Below are 17,388 nucleotides of genomic sequence, written 5' to 3' on the forward strand. Positions count from 1 at the left end.
TTTCTATTAATTAAACCCTTATTCTATTCAGCAGCGAATATCTAGAGAGATTTTGGTCAGCACATACATGGCTGTACTTTTGGGTGCCTTGACTTCACCACACAGGCTATTTTTAAACAGTACGCTAATTAATAGCGAACAGATCAAAGCAGAGGCCAACTTCCTCCTCTGCGTAGCTGCATGACGCTTTAACGCGGGAAACGTTTCGTCTCTCCTCCCCAGGTCTGGCACAAGGCGTGCTTCAGCTGCGAGGTCTGCAAAATGACTCTAAACATGAAGAATTATAAGGGCTTCGAAAAAAAACCGTACTGCAACGCGTGAGTATCGCCCCCTCCTGGTCCGCCGCCCGTGTGCACCGACGAGAGTCGCTCTGCTGTGTGTGTGTCTCTGTGTGTGTGTGTGTGCACGCCCATGGTAAAGGGGAAGGAATGGGAATGATTCACATTGGAGCAGGATGCAGTATTGAATGGCAAACTGAAACCATTCACTGCTGTACACGTGAGTCATAAATCATCGTCTTTTTTTTTTTTTTTTTTAAATGTTTGAAAAAACACACAATCCAGCCTCTTGGTTCCAGATTTTTTTTTTTCAGTGCGCTAAACGGGCGCTGGGGGCTGGCGTGTCTCAGCTGCCGCGTCGTCTTGAAAGGAGAAGGTCACACCAGGCTCGTTCTTCTCCTGCCTGTGGCTGGAGGTCGGGAACGAGCCAGACCCCTGCAGCTGGTACCCTGGATCCTTCCGAGAAACCGGCTGGATGAGATCCTCTGATCAGGACACGTTGCGCTGGGCGCAGGCTCCCCAGAAAGGCTGTTGAAGCTGGTGCCTTGGATTCTTTCAGGGAACAGCAGGAGGAGATCCCCAGATCTCTAAGCTGCTCGCTCCCAGTCTGCTGGCAGGGCTGACTGGCCTCCTCTCGTCCATCCCAGTTCGGATGTTCTGCTGGTCCTGTCTCTTTCCTGCCTGTGCTGTGGGAAAGGGCACGCCCCACACCACCCCCTCCTCCCACTTCGCCCTGCTGCCTCTGGGGAAGACACGGAAATTGTTCGAATTCCAGAGGTCTGACAGAATTCCCAGGGCCTCTCCGAGAGGCAGTTTTCCCAGAGCAGCGAGGAATCCTTGGTATCCCCCCTTACCAAGACACTCACCCCCCCCGCCCCCCCATCACCCCTCCTTTCCCTGGCAGCGCCTCTTCCAGATCTGGAACTTCTCTGAGTAGGGAGACTACTCGGAGCCGAAAAGTGGAAAATGGAAACCGCTGCCTGCCTCACAGGAGGCAGCCATCTTTTTTCCCCAAGAGGGAATTAAACTTCACTGTTTGTTTCTTTAAAAAGGAAACAATACCACAACATTTATTGTTTTGTTAATGCATGGAAAGCAAAGGCGGCCAGGAGCAGTGCCGTGGGGTGTTGTTTGTGCGTTGCTTGGTTGTGTTTTTACACTGCAGTGCTTTAATGAAGGACTTCACCAGAGAAGACATCCCTATGGGCCTTGATGGCCTGAAGGGGACCTACCTCCCAGAGAAATCCTGTGTAGAGTGGTGTTGGAGCAATGGAGCCCAGAGTTTCTTGGAAACAAGCCATAACAATGATTCCTTCCATTGATGAAGCGCTTCTCATCCCAAAGGCACCGCAGAGCTCTTTGCTTATAAAGAAGGGGAGTCGCATCGTCCAGCACTGAAGTGCAGCCCCACCCGGGTGACGCACAGCTGCCCCCCTGCCAGTTAGATCTGGGGGAGAGGCGAGGAGAGCTTTAGGGAGGCCAGATTGTCCGTTTCCCAGTTTCACGCCACCTTCTCTGAGATATTGACTCGGAAGGCTCTAGGTCAGCTCTGCTAGCAATACCTCAGTTGTGTGTACATCCCCCAGGCTTTGTGTCAGACATCCGCTGCAGTTTTTAGCTGCAGCCTTTTGCTGACTACGATGGTAGTGGTGGAGAGCAGTGTTGTCTGAGTCTGGCGGCTCGGTTTCCTTCAAATGCAACCTACAGCAAAAAATCCCCCCACCCCCACCCCAGAAAGCCCCGTTCTGTCTGAGCGATGGACGCCGCCAGCTTGGGCAGGGCCCAGGCTGATAGGACCGCGTTATCTCAGCTGTGGGTTTCCTGTCGGGCCACCCTGCACTGTGGGAAACAGTCCATAAGTCCATAAGCGTTTTTCACAAGGTTCTGAAAGATTTGCAGCCCAGGCTTCTGGCAGAATCACCTGCGGCAGAGGTTCTGGTCTGGAGGCAAGCGTGTGGGACTGAGCTGCACATTCCAGCGGGCCCACTGGTTTCCAGCGGGACCTGAGCAGTGGGGATCTCTCTGGCCGGGGAAGACGACGAAAGTCTTTCTGCTGCTCCGCAAGGCCAACCTCATGTTCGGCCACTGCGAAGAGGGTGTTTCATTTGACTGGGAGGATCCAGGTCTATACTGTAAGCCTTCAAGTCTTTGTGCCTTTAATGATCCATCAGTGGACATCGGTAGGCCTGTGCTGTATGACAGTAAGTCTCGGCTGTCCAGCTGTGAGCCAGTCTGGGCTCAGCACAGCAGTCCTGCTGCATCAGAGTGCTTAGCCTGTCTGTCAGCTCAAAGTAAATAGCAGGCAACACGATCCACTTTGTTCGGGAGTTGTGTCGGCAAGAGTGATGTAATCTGTGGAGAGGAAGGCCAGGCTATTCCGGGATTGAGCACTGCTCCAGCGGGAGGTGTGCGAGATTAGCTGGGGTTGGGGAGAATCTGGATCCAGCAGTTTAGGGCGCCGGCGCAGCCTGGGTCCCATACAGTTGATCTGAATGAGGGATCGTGACACAACAGTGTGTCAGTATATTTAAATGAAAAAAATTCCCCTCCTGTTTTGAAGAGGAAGTGGAAAGCATGATGCTGGCTGTTGTTCACTCAGCGTCCTCGGTCCGCGGCCCGGGGATGTGGAACTGGGCGCTTGGAGAAGCGGGGGTGCTGCTTTCTGCACAGAGAAGCCCCTCCCCGGGGGCTCGGTGCGTAGGTTATTGTTCCACGGGTTAAATTTGCACTTTGTCTGCAACTGCGGTGGTCAGCGAAGGATTGTGCAACGTTGCAACTGGGGGTGTCTACACAAGGACCTGCTGCAGAAGGACGCTGATGAATTGCTGGGTTGTAAAAACTAGAACCAGTGATAGCATCTGACTTTTTTTATTGCGTTAGCATTGGTGAGGCTCACCCTTGGACTAATGAGGAAGCACCACAGAAGTGTTTTTTGTTGTTTATGGGAGGTATTCTTGTGTTTAAAATGCATATTTGTCCAATAAACTGGTATTAGGAGAGACCTGCCTGCATGGTTAGACGCCAGTGTGTTAAAGTGCATGTGAATTTCCAGACCGACAGATCTTCTCACATGGCGCAGCCAGTTAAATAGCAGACAAGCATCAAGCTATGCAAATCTTTGTGGGGGAGGGTGGATGGCCGGGAAATGTCCCTGGTGAACCAGGAGGGCTTGGTGATCACAAACTGTTTTCTCCGTTTGCATCATGATCTCCTTTGGGTGCGTAGGGTGAGGCTGTGAGTGGAAATGAGGGGCAGGGGTGTTGGAGGCGGAGGGGTTGCACAAGTCCAGCCCCGCTCCTGGCTCTGTCCAGCCAGGCCCTGTGTGAGATGAGTCTGAACAAGCCAGGCCCGCTCCCCGTCCTGTTAAAGACTGTCCCCTCCAGCCACAGAGAGCCGCTATTGGAGGTGCTGGATCTGCGCTGTCTTAGGGCCGGAGGTGGGGGGAGTTGGTCCTGCTCATTACAGGAAGCTGCTTTTGCACTGAGACTCTGAACAAGCCCCCAGGGAACTGGGAGATTACCCTGCATGCAAGAATAGGCACTTTGATGAGGCCGTGGTGTAGTAAGGTGAAGAAAGAGTGCGATATATATATATTGCAACCAACATAAATGAAGAGACATAAAAATGTGAAAGATTTTTAAAGAACTATTGAAACCGCATCTGTCTTCTGCTGGTTGGTGAATAGACAGTGGAAATCAAGTCCTTATCCGGCACTTCCTGTAACATTCGAAGCCTGGAGCTTGTCTCCAACCTCAGCAGCCAGGGTGGGGATCAGTGCACCCTGCCTGGCTGTGGAGCAACGCCATTGAAGCACCTCAGTCCTGACGCTGTCCCTCAGCGACCCCGACGGGTTGGTACTGGTATCCCATCCAGGGTGTGCCCTGCCATATTGACCCCAGCCCCCCCGCGACCCTGAATTGCATGACGCGACTAGAAAATAGCTGGATGTTGCAGTAGCTTTAGGAGGTGAACCAGCATGGACAGCTTCTGCAGACGTGGTCCGTTTTTGTGCGGTGAGTCTTTAAACTGGGCTCTCGGTGTCAGTGTTTTGTCAGCACCGCAGGATTTCGTGTTGCAACACGCAGCCCTGCTGATCCTCTTTGCAAAACACAGGCACAGTCAACTTCCCTTCCCGCGCGTCCAGGGTGTTTGTGGAGGAGGCAGACGGTGACCTCAGTGCTGTCGGACTCGGGGGGCTCGGCTCAGGAGAGCCGAGTACAATGACCTGCGTTGTTGCGCTTCTGAGATAACCTTGTGCCTCACGCTAGTTCAGTCACTTAACATGTCTTTACACCACTTAATGTGGCTTCGTGAAACTCAGAAGTGGTTACCCCTGTGAAAGAAATTGCTTTATAAATAGTAGCTGTGATTATTTAGTGAGGGACATTGTTTCTTGAGTAGGTCTGTGTGAAATACAAGAACATATAAATAAGTAGAGAGAGATTTTCAGTGTGTATTAGGCACAGAATTGGCAGGTAGCCAATTGGCAGAACCAATGTGTCATTCTAATGTGACTGCAAGAGTGTCTGACTCCTGTCTGCAGAATGTGAGAGACAGAGACCACGTGAACCATTAAGAGCCTAAGCTCTTCGGTTAGCTTTCCAACAGGCAAGCAGATCCAAAAAAGCAGACAGGCCGACTCCCTTTTCTAAGGTGCCAGTTGTAGTGTTCAGTTGTAAATTTTTAAGCTTTTCAGGGAAATGAGTTTTGCAAGTAGAAGAAAAACGAACTTCCTCCCTCCCGAGAGCTGCGCTGCGGATTTGCATAGGCTCGGTTTTAAAAGAGAACTCGGGAGAGGAGAGCCCAGGGCATGATGGGACAGCACCACCGCGCTGGCCTGCCTGACGCCGCCTGTGACTCAGAGACGCAAATTTGCAAAAAAAAGGAGGCCTTGTGTTTAAACTCCTGGCTGAAACACCACTCTTAAGCCACAACACTAGCTGGTTCATACTTCCCGACCACACTCGATGCTTATCGCTGCCTCTCTGCCCCTCTCTGCAGTGGAAGCACTGAGAGAGCGCAGGTTCTTGCCACAGTGGCTAAATTTAAATGTGGGCTAAATAAAGTAACTTCTATGGGCAGCATAGTCTGGGTTGGGCTTTTTTTCTGCTGGTTTAACCCATTTTAGGAGTTTTCTATCTATGTCTTGTGTAGCTTCTTTATGATTTGTTACACGTCTGAGTTATTTTTTTCACGGTCTCTTCTGTTATTTTTAGAGTCCTCCAGGAATAATGTGCTTCGCCCACTGGCAAAGAGTTATGCCTGTCGGGCCTGTGAGACACCAGTGTGATTCCCCCCCAAAAGCTTTTCCATTCATAGGAAAGAACAGTCACAGACAAGAGGCCACTCAGCTCGTCTAACCCGTTTGGTAGTTAAGTGATCCAAGGATCTCATCCATTCAGTTCTTGAAAGAAGTCAGAGCATTGGGTCCAGCCACAAAATGGGTAGTTTGTTCCAGACTCCAAACACCCTTGGGGTAAAGTGAACCTCAGGTGACCATCGGGAAGCTGTTCTATCTTCCTGCACTAGTTGGTTATCTTGAGAAAGCAGGTGGATCTTCTGAGTGTTGCATGAATACATACCGCTGCAACTTCACAGGACTGAAATGATGAAAATCACTTTTACATCCAAAAGGATCATCTGTCTGGGAATGGGCGTGCAAGTAAAGGCTATTTTAGCTTTATTGGAACATGAAAAAAATCCTCAGTAATTTTGCTTAGTTTATTTCTGGTTTTTGGATTATTTTTTTATGTGCTGTTTTTCTCAAGTTTAGTAAATACTCATTCATCCTGGTAGGGAGAGTTACATTCAAGTGAGTTAACTTCCTTCAAACACAGCATGGCTGGCGCAGGTGTCTGTGGAGCTCCAGACATTCCTGCTGACACACTGTAGCTTCAGATACTACAGCATTTTAACGATGAGGGAGCCAGCGTGTTTAACAAACCTGCTCCAGATTCAGGGCGTGGGTACTGAACTACACATGATGCACACACGGCACCGCCAGAGCAGTCACATTCAGAATGTGCTGGCTGGCTTTCTGGCTTTTTTTTATTTACTTTGTTGTTCTTTTTCTCTTTCCTTGCTTGAAAACACCAGAGCTGTAATTTACAGCATGCTCTCTCCTGCCAGGAGCCTTTATTTAGATACGGCTTCCTCCCCAAGGACATGACGGTCCGCTTTTCTCGGGGCCCGTTCTTTCTTTGTCTGAGGGCGGCCGTGAGTCAGCGTGGCCGTGTGACTGGCTGTCTGTCCGCTCCCCGTTGGGGGGCTGCGGGAGCCAGCCCAGCCACAGATCGTCACTTGTGAAGCGTCCTTCTGGTGAGATGGGGTTAAGCCTGTTCACCTCGGCTGCACTGTTGTCTTCTCTCATACATTAACAGACAGGCAGGGGAATGAAGACTCCCGTTGCTCATGGGTATGACAGTCTGCTAGAGGGATTCTGGTCCTCCATAGTGTCTTTTAGGTTTTGTAGCGAACCAATTAGCAGGGGCCCATGTAGTGTTCTTTACCAGCCATGCCATTTAGTGATCCGGTGCCCTGAATGCCACTGTCTTTCTAGGGCTGGCCCTGCAGAGTGCGGAGATGGGAAAAACACTTGGGGGCAGTTTCCCTAGCAGCCCTGCAGGGATGACTCGCCTAATCCAGACTCTGTTTTCAGGGGGTTCACACAGCAGGCGGAGGGGAGATAAGCTTTGCTGTGATTAAACAATCAAATAAATCAAGACTAACGACGGAGGGGATCACTGGCGCAAGCGCTGCTTGTGCTACTTTTTTTCTTTTCCTGTCCGGGCAGGAGGCCCTGGTTCAGGACACCTCAGAGACGCCGGTCGCATGGGAACAGCCAGTCATCACAGATTCCTTTGACTCTCGGGTTAATTCGCAGAGCTGCTTTCCCATAACCTGAGAATCATGGGTGCCACTTAGCCCGTCCTCCTCTGTTGACTTGCCTGAGCCAGTCCGTCCCCAGATCCCACCCGGGCTGATCCCGAAGGGTCCAGCTCGTGCCAGGCCTCTCCTGGGCGGCGGCTCTGTTGAGTTTCCTCCCCCGTTTCGATTCTGGCCAGCGTGGGAATTTGGGAATCTGATTTTATTATTTCTGCCGTTTTGTCCTCCTTCCCCTGATTGGCTGTTTCTCTCCCTGCGTGGTGTGCAATCAGAGTCCTGCACTCTGTCGGCTCCATCTCCTAGGGACTTCCAAGAAAGAGCCGTGATCCTTCGTTTTCACCTCATTTTCCACTTGACTTCCAAGAGCTGCTGAACTGTAACAGGAAGTTCAGCAGCGAGAAGAAACTCGAGACGTTTCGCTCAGAGAGGGAGAGTAATGACTTCCAGAGCTGGAGTTCATAATTGAAGTCTTGCAGAATCCTATAAAATGGCAGCCCCTTGCCATTGCCGTGTGTGTTTGAAATACTGGCACAGGGGCTCTGTCGGCTGCAGAATTGTTGAGTAACGTTGAAAGTTTTTCTGGGAAAATATCTGTAGTCTTTATTTGGTAGAAGTGTATTTCACTACATCCAAAGCTTATTTTGATTGCTGAGAGTTGGCGTTTTGTGTGTGGGTCAGACTTTGATCGCATTTAGAAACATTGTTTAAGCAGTTTTAGGGTTGGGTGCACCCCTCCCTATTCCTCACTGACTGGGAGATGCTGGCTGGTCGCTTAGCAGCCAAAACAAATGTCCAGTTGAGTGGGGCAAACTTGCCCCTTCAAGCTCATGTCACGTCAGTGCAAGCAGGTGAGTCTGAGGAACGGGCAGCAGCTGATGCTGAACCTAACCGATCACATCTCAGTGAGCGGGGCCTAGTCATAAAAGAGCACCACTGTCGCCAGTTTGTAGCCCGTTCAGATCAGGGCCTGTGAAAGACTGGTCCTGGGCAGTACTGGGATGGGAGTCAGTGGTGCTGGTGGACCAGTAGGTGGCGCTCTTTCCTCTGGAACAGAATTTTCAAGCCAGTGCCTCGGTATGGTGGTGGCGATGAAGATGAGCTGCTGAACTGGGGTCCTGATGACTTCATTGTTAAAGACCCCTACCCTGGTCCTGAACAGCCTGGCCTCCCTGAATTCGGAGGGGAAGCTCCCTGTTGAGGTCGCTCGAGGCAGTTTCTCAGTCCTCCGCAGCTGATCAGCTGTGCAGCTGGGGCTGCCAGGGGTCACCCAGGCGCAGGATGCACCTCAGCTTGAGCTCTTGTCCCCCAGGTCTGCTGGGCTGGGAATCTGAATCTAAGGAGTAAGAACAAATGGGGGTGAAAGCCATACTGTTCTTTCAGACCTGGCCCATTTCTACCAGTTACGAGTCTTGCGTAAAAAGCATTTTCCGTCCCAGAGCACCCTTCACCCTGTCTTTAACGAATTCCACTTACCCCTCAGAGCGCAATTATAGTTCGCAATTATACCTGTGGCTATAACCCCGCTCAACAGTGGATTCCCTTGTTCATGTTTATGTGTCTAGTTTGTTTTTCATTATGTTGTCCGCTCCTGCATAACCAATCGCCCCCTGGGGATAACGCACACGCACTCTCTGTCTTGGTGGGGGAAGGAGTGGGGCTCCCGCTAGTGTGGAGTGTGTTGGGATCCTCCGGAGGTGATATTGATTAGAGCTGTTGGCACAGGGGTGTCAGGTAACACATTCTGCAGGATCTCCACGTTCCCCAAAAGGGGTTCAGTGCAGCGGCGGGCCTGAGACGCACTGATCCTCCAGCTTGCAGTGTGGGGGTTTGTTGATTTGGAGGTTTATGGGCCTGGGGAGGAAGCGGGGTTGCCGGACAGCTGGTGGGAAGACGTTGAAGCCCGGACGTTGTGCGTGCCCCTGAGGCGCTGACCGGCGTGCTCTCTGTGTGTTTCAGACACTACCCCAAGACCACCTTCACCAGCGTGGCAGACACCCCCGAGAACCTGCGGCTCAAACAGCAGAGCAAGATGCAGAGCCAGGTACTGGGCCCGCCGAAACCCCCCTCCACGCACACGCCTCTCGCACTCCACTCCTTCCTTCATTCCTCACGGGTGTCCACCTGTCTCTCTCTCTCTGTCCGCATTCCTTAAGGTTTCTCTTTCCCTACTCTGTTGTTTCTGCTCCTCTATCCTGTTTTCTCCCTCTTCCCTTTGGTCTCCTCTGTCTTGCCTTGACTTTCTCCACTCCTCCCCCTCCCCCCCCCCCCCCCCCCCCCCAACGCACACCCTTTCTCTCTCTGTACCCTTCTAGCTCTTCATCACAGCCTCATCCTCCTCCTCTCTCCAGTGGTGATGCGTCAGTGGCTGGTTGTGAGGTCTGGTAACGAGGGCTGATAGAACACTTGTCTGGCTGCTATGACGATGGGGTTCCCTTGGCAACGCCGGGGGGGGGGGGAGGGGCGGCTCTACTGGGCCACGCTGACCCACACCCTCCAGCCACACACACACGCACGCAGACACACGTGCGCACACACAGGAATGCTGCCACCCTGCTTCTGACTGTAAACGTCGCAGTTAGATCCAGTTGATAACCGCTCCGCTGTGAGACCTCATGCATGTGAAGGTGTGGATTACAGGGGGATGAGATGACAGACAGCAGGTAGACGTGGGGCTCCATCCTGTGCGTGCAGATCTGTGCTGTAGTGAAAGGAGCACCCACCCCACCCCCGTCGCAGTTCATTTCTCTCACACCAGGGACAGCAGTGTCAGCCTCCTGGGTGAGCGTCTGCACCAGGCCATGCGCCGTGCACGCCCTGCTGCGCGCGTCGTCAGGGGCTGTTGAGTCCCCAGCAGGGAATGTGGCGTGGCTCTGTGTGTGCCAGCCTGCCCCCTTGTTTCTGTCCGGATCCCTTGGCAGTCCTGCTGCTGCAGGGGATTAGGACTGCCGGGCAGGGCCACAGACAGTCCGGGCCGGCTCACCACACCGATTAAGACTCCGAAGGCGGATTATGTTGTTGTTGGTGGCGGCGGGGTCTCTGTTACACCAGATTATTGCAGCCATATTCCGCAGGGACAGACAGACGCGCTAGCTCTCCTAGGATACCAACGCAGAGCAGGCCTGCACCGGGGATCAAGTGAAATAAGACCAGGCTTTTTTTTTTCTCGGACTGGCTGGTCTGTTCTTGTTGCTTTCGAGTGTGGGTACAGATGTGTGCACGCTAGTGACACTCGTGCGCAACGAAACGACAAGCAGAAGCACCCCCTCTCTCCAGGGAAAAAACAACAACAACAACAGGAAATTGCACACGTTCGTACATAGAGATTACACACGTTGGCATTTTCATACCTGCACCCCCCTTGGAACATTAATATCAAGCCTCCTGCATGACGGGCTGCATCAGACCCTGCTGGAAGCTCAAGGCCACACTAGCAGATTTTTGGGCCTGTAGTTGCTGTTTATAGCAACTACAATTTATAGCAACCTCCAGGTGCTTGCAAAGCCAAGGCTACTCTGAGGAACTGGGGGGGCATTGCAGCGTGCCAGACCTTGGGGGAAAGGGTCTTGGCTGAAACTGGGCTCCCAGCCAAGGCACAAGCCGAGAATCAAGGGCTTGCGCCGTTGTCGGCATGTTCGTTCGTAAAAAGGAACCCATTGCACGCCGCACTGGACACACAGACCGGTCCCCCTGCACCCCCGCTTCTTTAAAAACGCAATCTGTGCAGTGCAAAAAAAAAAAAGAGATACAGATGTTACTGCCAGCGTAGTTCTGTAGCACTGGTAGACCTGGGGCTGGAATTCTGCCCCTGCAGGAAGACAGTGCAGCCGCTGCGATGTCGTGTTTGTATTCGAGCTCTGTGTCTCGCATCAGATTTCATTCAGCGCGCTCTAGTGTGGGCTGAGTTATTGATGGCATTAATGAGCTTCGTTAACGCTCTTCCATTCTGGCAGTAATTGGACGGGTCATGACATTGCTCTTGTCCTGGCAGCGCCAGCAGCGCTCCTCAGCCCCTGTGCCAGTTTTCTTTGCCTCCGTTTCCCCTGGCAGCGGGCAGCTCTGCCCGTATGCTGCAGATTTGCATTGCATTGGCAGGGATCCCTTTTTAATCCTGTAGGATTTCCCCACTCGCTTCCGTCTCCCTCTGCCAAACAGACTGCACGACCCACAGCCCTGTCGTAATAAGCCATGTAAACCTCCTTCAGCACGAGTTGTAAAAGCTCAAATGAGAGCCATGATAAGTGTCCCATCTTGTGCAAATGGGGTGTAATTTCACTTGGTCTGTTTTTTGCTGTCATTCATTTTAGTCACAGGAGATACAGCCATAGTGTGAAGATAACAGCGCTAGCAGCGTTATCAGCGATAGCTCCATTGGCATTATTTCCTCACTAGTGGCTGTAACACATAGCATCAATAGATGTAGTGGAGAGAATTGGGCATGGTAACAGTAGTCTGAGCTGCCACACAAGCAGTATTTGCTGTAGCAGCAGTAATAATAGTAATATTAGCAGTATCAATCATCATGGCAGTAGTATCAGTGGCGGCAGCAGTAGCAGAAGATGCAAGATCAGTCGCAGTGGCTGTGACTGTAGCAGCACTAACAGTTCGAACAGTGGAGTCAGGGGTGATGCGGACAAATACTTTGTTGTGTGAGTGTGTGCGTGTCTGACTCACAGGAGAGCCCCCGATCCATGAGCTGCTAGCCTGCAAACAAGACAAAAATGGAGCAGAAGACCTGCCCTGATGTGTGTGTGTGTGTGCTTGTGTGTCAGTGGTTTGTAGGGCCTCTATGTGCCGGAGGCAGGAGTTGTGTGTAGTGAATATTGGGGTGCGATATGAGACAAAAGAGAATCGTGTTCCTGGCCTCTGCCACTTCCTGCCCAGCCTGTGTGACTGAACACAATGTGTAGTTTGTATGAAAATAGAACAGAGATTTTCATACCCTGCCCCCTTCCCCCAGTTAAAACACGCAATGGGAAGACCAAAAGCTTGGCATTAATAGGACAGTGAAGAGCTGAAGAAAAGTGCGCTGAAGGCCCGGGTCCGGCGCTGGACGTGACCGGGGCAGCTGCAGAGCCGCTCGTAGACGTGTCTCAGGAAGGCGTGCCGGTGTGTGTGCGGGACCTGCTGGGCGGGACGCTGTCGGCACGGCACTCTGCAGCCCTTAAAAGGAGACGGCTGGGTGCCGCGCTCTCTGGCGGCCCGCGCCTCGCTGCAGCCGACAGGAAACCGCAGAGGCAGGCGTGCAGTCCCGGCCCTCACCTTGAGCTGGACAGCGCGTTCACACACGCCCGCCCCCACACTCCCAGTAATAGTGTCGTCTTCTCAGCCCTGGGCACGGGGGTGGGGGGGGGGCTGATTCTCATTTCCTGCAGCTATTTCTGAGCCGCGTTCTAGCGTCACCCGAAGCGTGACTGTGCTGGGTTTGTGTCACCGAATGTAACCACTTGATTTCAGTTAGAATTGAGTCTTGCCGTCTTAAAATACATTGTCCTGGGGTTGCTGAGTCCCTCTGAAAATAAGTGCATGAGCGTTTTTGTCAGGACACCCACAAGCTTGTGCGCTGCATGCACGTTACTCTCATTACCCCCAAGAGTCACGTTTGTGGCTCATCTGGTTTGAGTCTTTCTAGTGTGGTGAATATGAGTGTTGTGTCTTGAGTATATTTGATCTGATTGTATTGTATTCTTAATAGAGAACTAAAACACCACATACAAGACCAGGGATTTAAGAAAACATGAAGATGAGAGAAATTATCTTACTGCTTTTTTGCAATAATAGAAATGGAGGATATATAGGTCTATAGGTATTTCAGTCTCCACCCAGCCTTTTTGCCCAGCTAAAGACGTTGTGCCATTAGACTGACAGTAGCTTGGGAATCTGCACTGAGCAGGAACTGTCAAGAGCTCAGCGTCACAGACGCCCCAGATAAATGAAAGCATGTAAGTCACCCGCACACAGATAGAGGAGTGTGTATTGAGGAGGGCTGCAGGAGAGGGTGTGCTGACCCCTGCGCGTGTGTGCGCCCTTGTCTTCCAGGTGCTGTACAAGGAGGAATTTGAGAAGAACAAGGGGAAGGGTTTCAGTGTGGTGGCCGACACGCCGGAGCTGCAGAGAATCAAGAAGACGCAGGACCAGATCAGTAACGTGAGTCCTCTCTCTATCCCTCCACTGTGTTCACCTTGCACTCTGCTTCCTGGCCTCCCTGTCACCCTTCCCATCCATCCATCACATCCTCTCTGTAGACGCACTGTCAAGGCATCATCCCCTGCTCGGGCTGGAGACATTCACAAAGAGGAGAGCCGCTTACCCGCTGGGATTGGTTTTACACATGTAATTTATGGGGGGATGTTATTCTAGCATTTTTTCTGTTTTGCACACTAATATTTAGAATGCTGCCTGCTTCGATGGGAGCAGTCTGATTTTCACGGGGCGTGATTAAGAGTTGTGCGCACATTTAAGTTGGGGAAGGCGGACAGAGACGACCAGCCGAACAGCAGGGTAAACGCGCTGGCAGGGAGAGGGGGCTGTTCCTGGCGTGGTGCTAAATGAGATAATAGCTGTGTTGGTGCTGGAGTAATTACAGACTGACTGCCTGATTAGGGCCCGGTGCTCCTAGACAAAATGCTAATGACACCCCAACGCAGCAGCACAACAATTAGAGAGGGTGTGACACTCGCAGAGCACGGACGTGTGCACGGACGGGGTTGAGTCTCAGCAGGTGTGGAGGTGGGAGTTGGAGAGGCAGGAACAGGGCAGTCGGGGTGTAAATTATGAGCCCTCCTCTCTCAGGTGGTGTATTTGAGGTTTTGCAAGATGTAAAGAAATCTCACCGTCCTCCTTTCTCTTTCCCTTTGCTCTCTTCTACCCTTGGTCTTCTCTCACTCTGCCCCCCCCTTTTCGCAGAGATGAGACAGTGATGATGCTCACTCTTTGGTATTTGTGAGGCCGCCATGGGAACCAGTGGTGTTTCTGCTGCAGTTTCATCTTCCTGATTCTTTTCCCTTGGCGTGCGTGTCTGTTCTGCTGGCCTTTCCAGCCACTCCCGAAAGTTGCTTCTGAAAAATTGTGCTGTGCCATGCCCTTTGACCCCACCTCCCCCTGCAGTGGAGCAATGCACTGTTTTGGTGCCGTAGAAACACGTCCCCAGTCTGCGACCGCTTGCTCAGGTTGGAGATCTCTATCAGGAGGCTGTTAGAGCTGGATGGCCACACCTAGAGTGATCCATTGCCCAGACTTTAGAAGAGGGGCAGAGAAACTTCCCATGTTAGACGCTCGGGAGTGATCTTCAGCTGCCTATGGTCAGTTTATCCCGGTGTGCTGATGGTAGCTCTTTGCATATGAAGGAACCAGAGCAGCACTACCTTATTGCCCTGCATGTGCGGCTTATGTCAGCCCCCAGGATGGAGGCCAGCAGGAGGGAAGAAGGGAGCCCCAGGTTGGATGAGAGGTTACGAATAAAAATCTGGGTGCCTGAACTGCCGGACGTTTCCAAACCCGGGAGACTTTGGAGACCGCGTACCGCTAAATCTGAGGGAGTTTGCATTCGTATCGGGGTTGTGGATTACTGTGTCAGAACCCTGTTGCTGTCGGCGTTTCTTCGGTGCGGTTGGTGAAGATCGTCACCCCGAGTCTCTTGACGGTTCTTGCTGCGCCTGTGCTGGTGGTGTCCCCCCCTCCTGTCGCTCTGAAGAGCTCCTCCGCTCACACACTCTTTCCGTGGGGGAAAAAGCCCCTGCCTTTAAAGGAGCAAAGGAGAAATGCACCAGTTACATAAATTCATTACAAAATCAAACAGTTGGAGAGCTGGACGCTTCCATTTTTCAGTGGCTTGAGCTTTTCTTCATCTGTTAAATCATTGCAAATCTACTCAAAAACTATTTCCCCCATTGTAGAGCCAAAGTTCCTTTTGTCTGTCTGTCTGCCGAGGACACATCACAGAACGAGAAGTTTTTTGGGGGGCTTTCAGTGTACTAGTTCCCTGCCTACGACCTGGCCTTCATCTCTGATCCTCTCCCAGCGTGCCTGTTTCAGCCCTAGGAGAAGCGGTGTAGCTCTGTGTGTTGACCTAAGACACTCCCAAGGGTGGACTTTCCTGTTCTAACACCCATTCCGACTGCCTGACCGACAGCACCTACGCAGATAACTGTTGCTCTGCTCCCTCAGCCTCTTTTACTGCTGATCTCTGGCACTTATTCAAAACCTCAGGAAGCAGTTTCATTTTTGCTGGGAAAGTACTTCTGTCTGAGAAGGAGTTAACTGACATTCTCATTGTGTGGTAGTTGAGACTCCTTCCTCTCTCTGTTCTGCGTACCTGTTCCTAACGCTGTATTAAGGCGAGCTCTCAGCACTGGTGTCCTGGCAACGCAGAAATCAGGTGACTTGCTAGTGATCTCATTTCCTGCCGTTCCGAGTACTTCCAAAAAGGGCAGTGTGTTCATCACATACCAAATAAGGAACAAGGCAATTTGGAGCCCCCTGCTGGTAAAAATTCAACAACCCTTCACTTAAATTTAAATCATCGTACAGAAAAATTATTGTAGCCTCCTTGAGTCTGCCATCACCACACCCCCTAGTGAGAAATCTCATAGAACTTGACCTGGCTGTGCATTGTGCTTTGTGTTCAGGGCTCTGGCTAGGATTGATCGATTGTAAAAATGGCAGGGGTTCCAGAATAGAGAAATACGGCTCCGATTGCCCAGACATTCAGTCTGAAATTTCAAGCATGGTGCCTTTTATTGAGTGCATTTGTATAGGCAGACATGCAGCTGTAACAGTACTAAATAAATTGCCTTACAGCTTAAAGCTGCATGAAAACACGCACCTACTGAAGCCTGAAATGGATCTAGGTGCTTTGCAGGAGGAGTCTGTTTTGATTAATAATGCACTAGTGAAATCAGGGTTGACAGAAATGTGGCAGAAGGGTGTTCCTTTCAGTATCAGACTTCCAGACATAGACACAGAGATGTATTGTACATAGTGGCATGCTGCCTCCAGAAATCCAAAAGCCTGTGAGTGACAAAGCTATAGCATGTTAATCATAGATCTTAGATCTGAAACCTCTGCCAGATGGGAGAAGCTGAAACAAATGTCTCAGATTAAGAAGTCACATGCGGTGTGCAGTGAACCCTTCTGCCTAGCGCAGACTGCACCAGGTGTGTGGCACAAGAAACCCGGGAAGAGATGGGAGTTTCCCTGTAGGCTCGACGGGCTGCAGCTCGAACCCGGGCCAGGGGAACACACAGGGCCACCCTGCGCTTTCGACCGTGCGTGATGGAGACGTTTCTGTCGCTGCTTCTTTCCGCAGATCAAGTACCATGAAGACTTTGAGAAGAGCCGGATGGGTGGGGAGGGACACAGCCAAACCCCCCCTCCTCACGGCACCCCAGGTAAGTCAGCAGGCTGGCCCAGGACTGGGAACATGGCTCTGCCTGTATTGCCTTAATGGGGTGGAAAGAAAGTAAGCAAATGAAGGTAAAAACATATGCAAATGATTTCCATACGATCAGGATGCTTTGGTATCTCAGTAAGAAAAAAATGCAGTTACCCCGATTTTTGTACTTGTCCAAACATAATGCAAATAGTGCAGATTTATTAGACTCGTCTTCTGTAATGAGCTGGTTTTTTTTAAACCAGCTGACACCCTGCTTTCCCTGCTGTACGCAAAGGAAACTCGATTGATCAGCTGCTTGTTCCTGGAGCAGTTTTGTTTTGCAGTTCTAAAATAAAAGCTGCTTTACTCTTTTGGGTTCTGGTGCGCGATCTGCAGAGCCTTATCATGCATTGTCGTCTGCGTTATTCTTCCCCCCCAAAAAACAGAAAAATACGCTTTAAATTGCACAAGATGCTGACATGTTCATTGTTTTAAACGATATACAATGAGCAAGTGAAGGGCAGGGGCTGTGTGTCCTGTCTTGCTAACCAGATCCTCTGTCTGTAGGATATCACCAGCAGCCCGGGGCTCCTCAGAACTTCAACTTTGAGCCCGCCCCCGAGCCTCCCCGCCAGGCCGCTGCCGCACCGCCCTCTAGTGCTGGGGTAAGTTACCGCACCCGCGCAGCGTGTGTAGCTGCAGCTCTCGGAGGTCTGTCGCTTTTTCTAACTTCTGACGCCAGTGTCCGTGTGGTCCTGTCAAGTAAGTGACAAGCTGGTAAATATTTTCAGTTCTGGGGCTGTCACTCTGACCCGACTCCTGATTGGGCAGATTCAAGGGGCGCTCTCTGACCCG

The 17,388-nt window shown here is 51.5% G+C and overlaps 1 protein-coding gene across 1 annotated transcript in view; it reads left to right on the plus strand.

Moving 5' to 3' along the window:
* Window positions 1-17,388, plus strand: part of lasp1 (LIM and SH3 protein 1) — a 36,773-nt gene that overhangs the window by 14,211 nt on the left and 5,174 nt on the right. Inside the window, exons 2-6 of the mRNA XM_088623190.1 lie at window positions 223-317; window positions 9,120-9,204; window positions 13,200-13,307; window positions 16,468-16,549; window positions 17,101-17,198. Coding sequence (XP_088479316.1) covers window positions 223-317; window positions 9,120-9,204; window positions 13,200-13,307; window positions 16,468-16,549; window positions 17,101-17,198 — 468 coding nt within the window. The remainder of the gene's footprint in view (window positions 1-222; window positions 318-9,119; window positions 9,205-13,199; window positions 13,308-16,467; window positions 16,550-17,100; window positions 17,199-17,388) is intronic.

Source organism: Lepisosteus platostomus, chromosome 28 (assembly GCF_059453375.1).
Source record: "Lepisosteus platostomus isolate fLepPlt1 chromosome 28, fLepPlt1.hap1, whole genome shotgun sequence".
Lineage (NCBI taxonomy): Eukaryota > Metazoa > Chordata > Actinopteri > Semionotiformes > Lepisosteidae > Lepisosteus > Lepisosteus platostomus.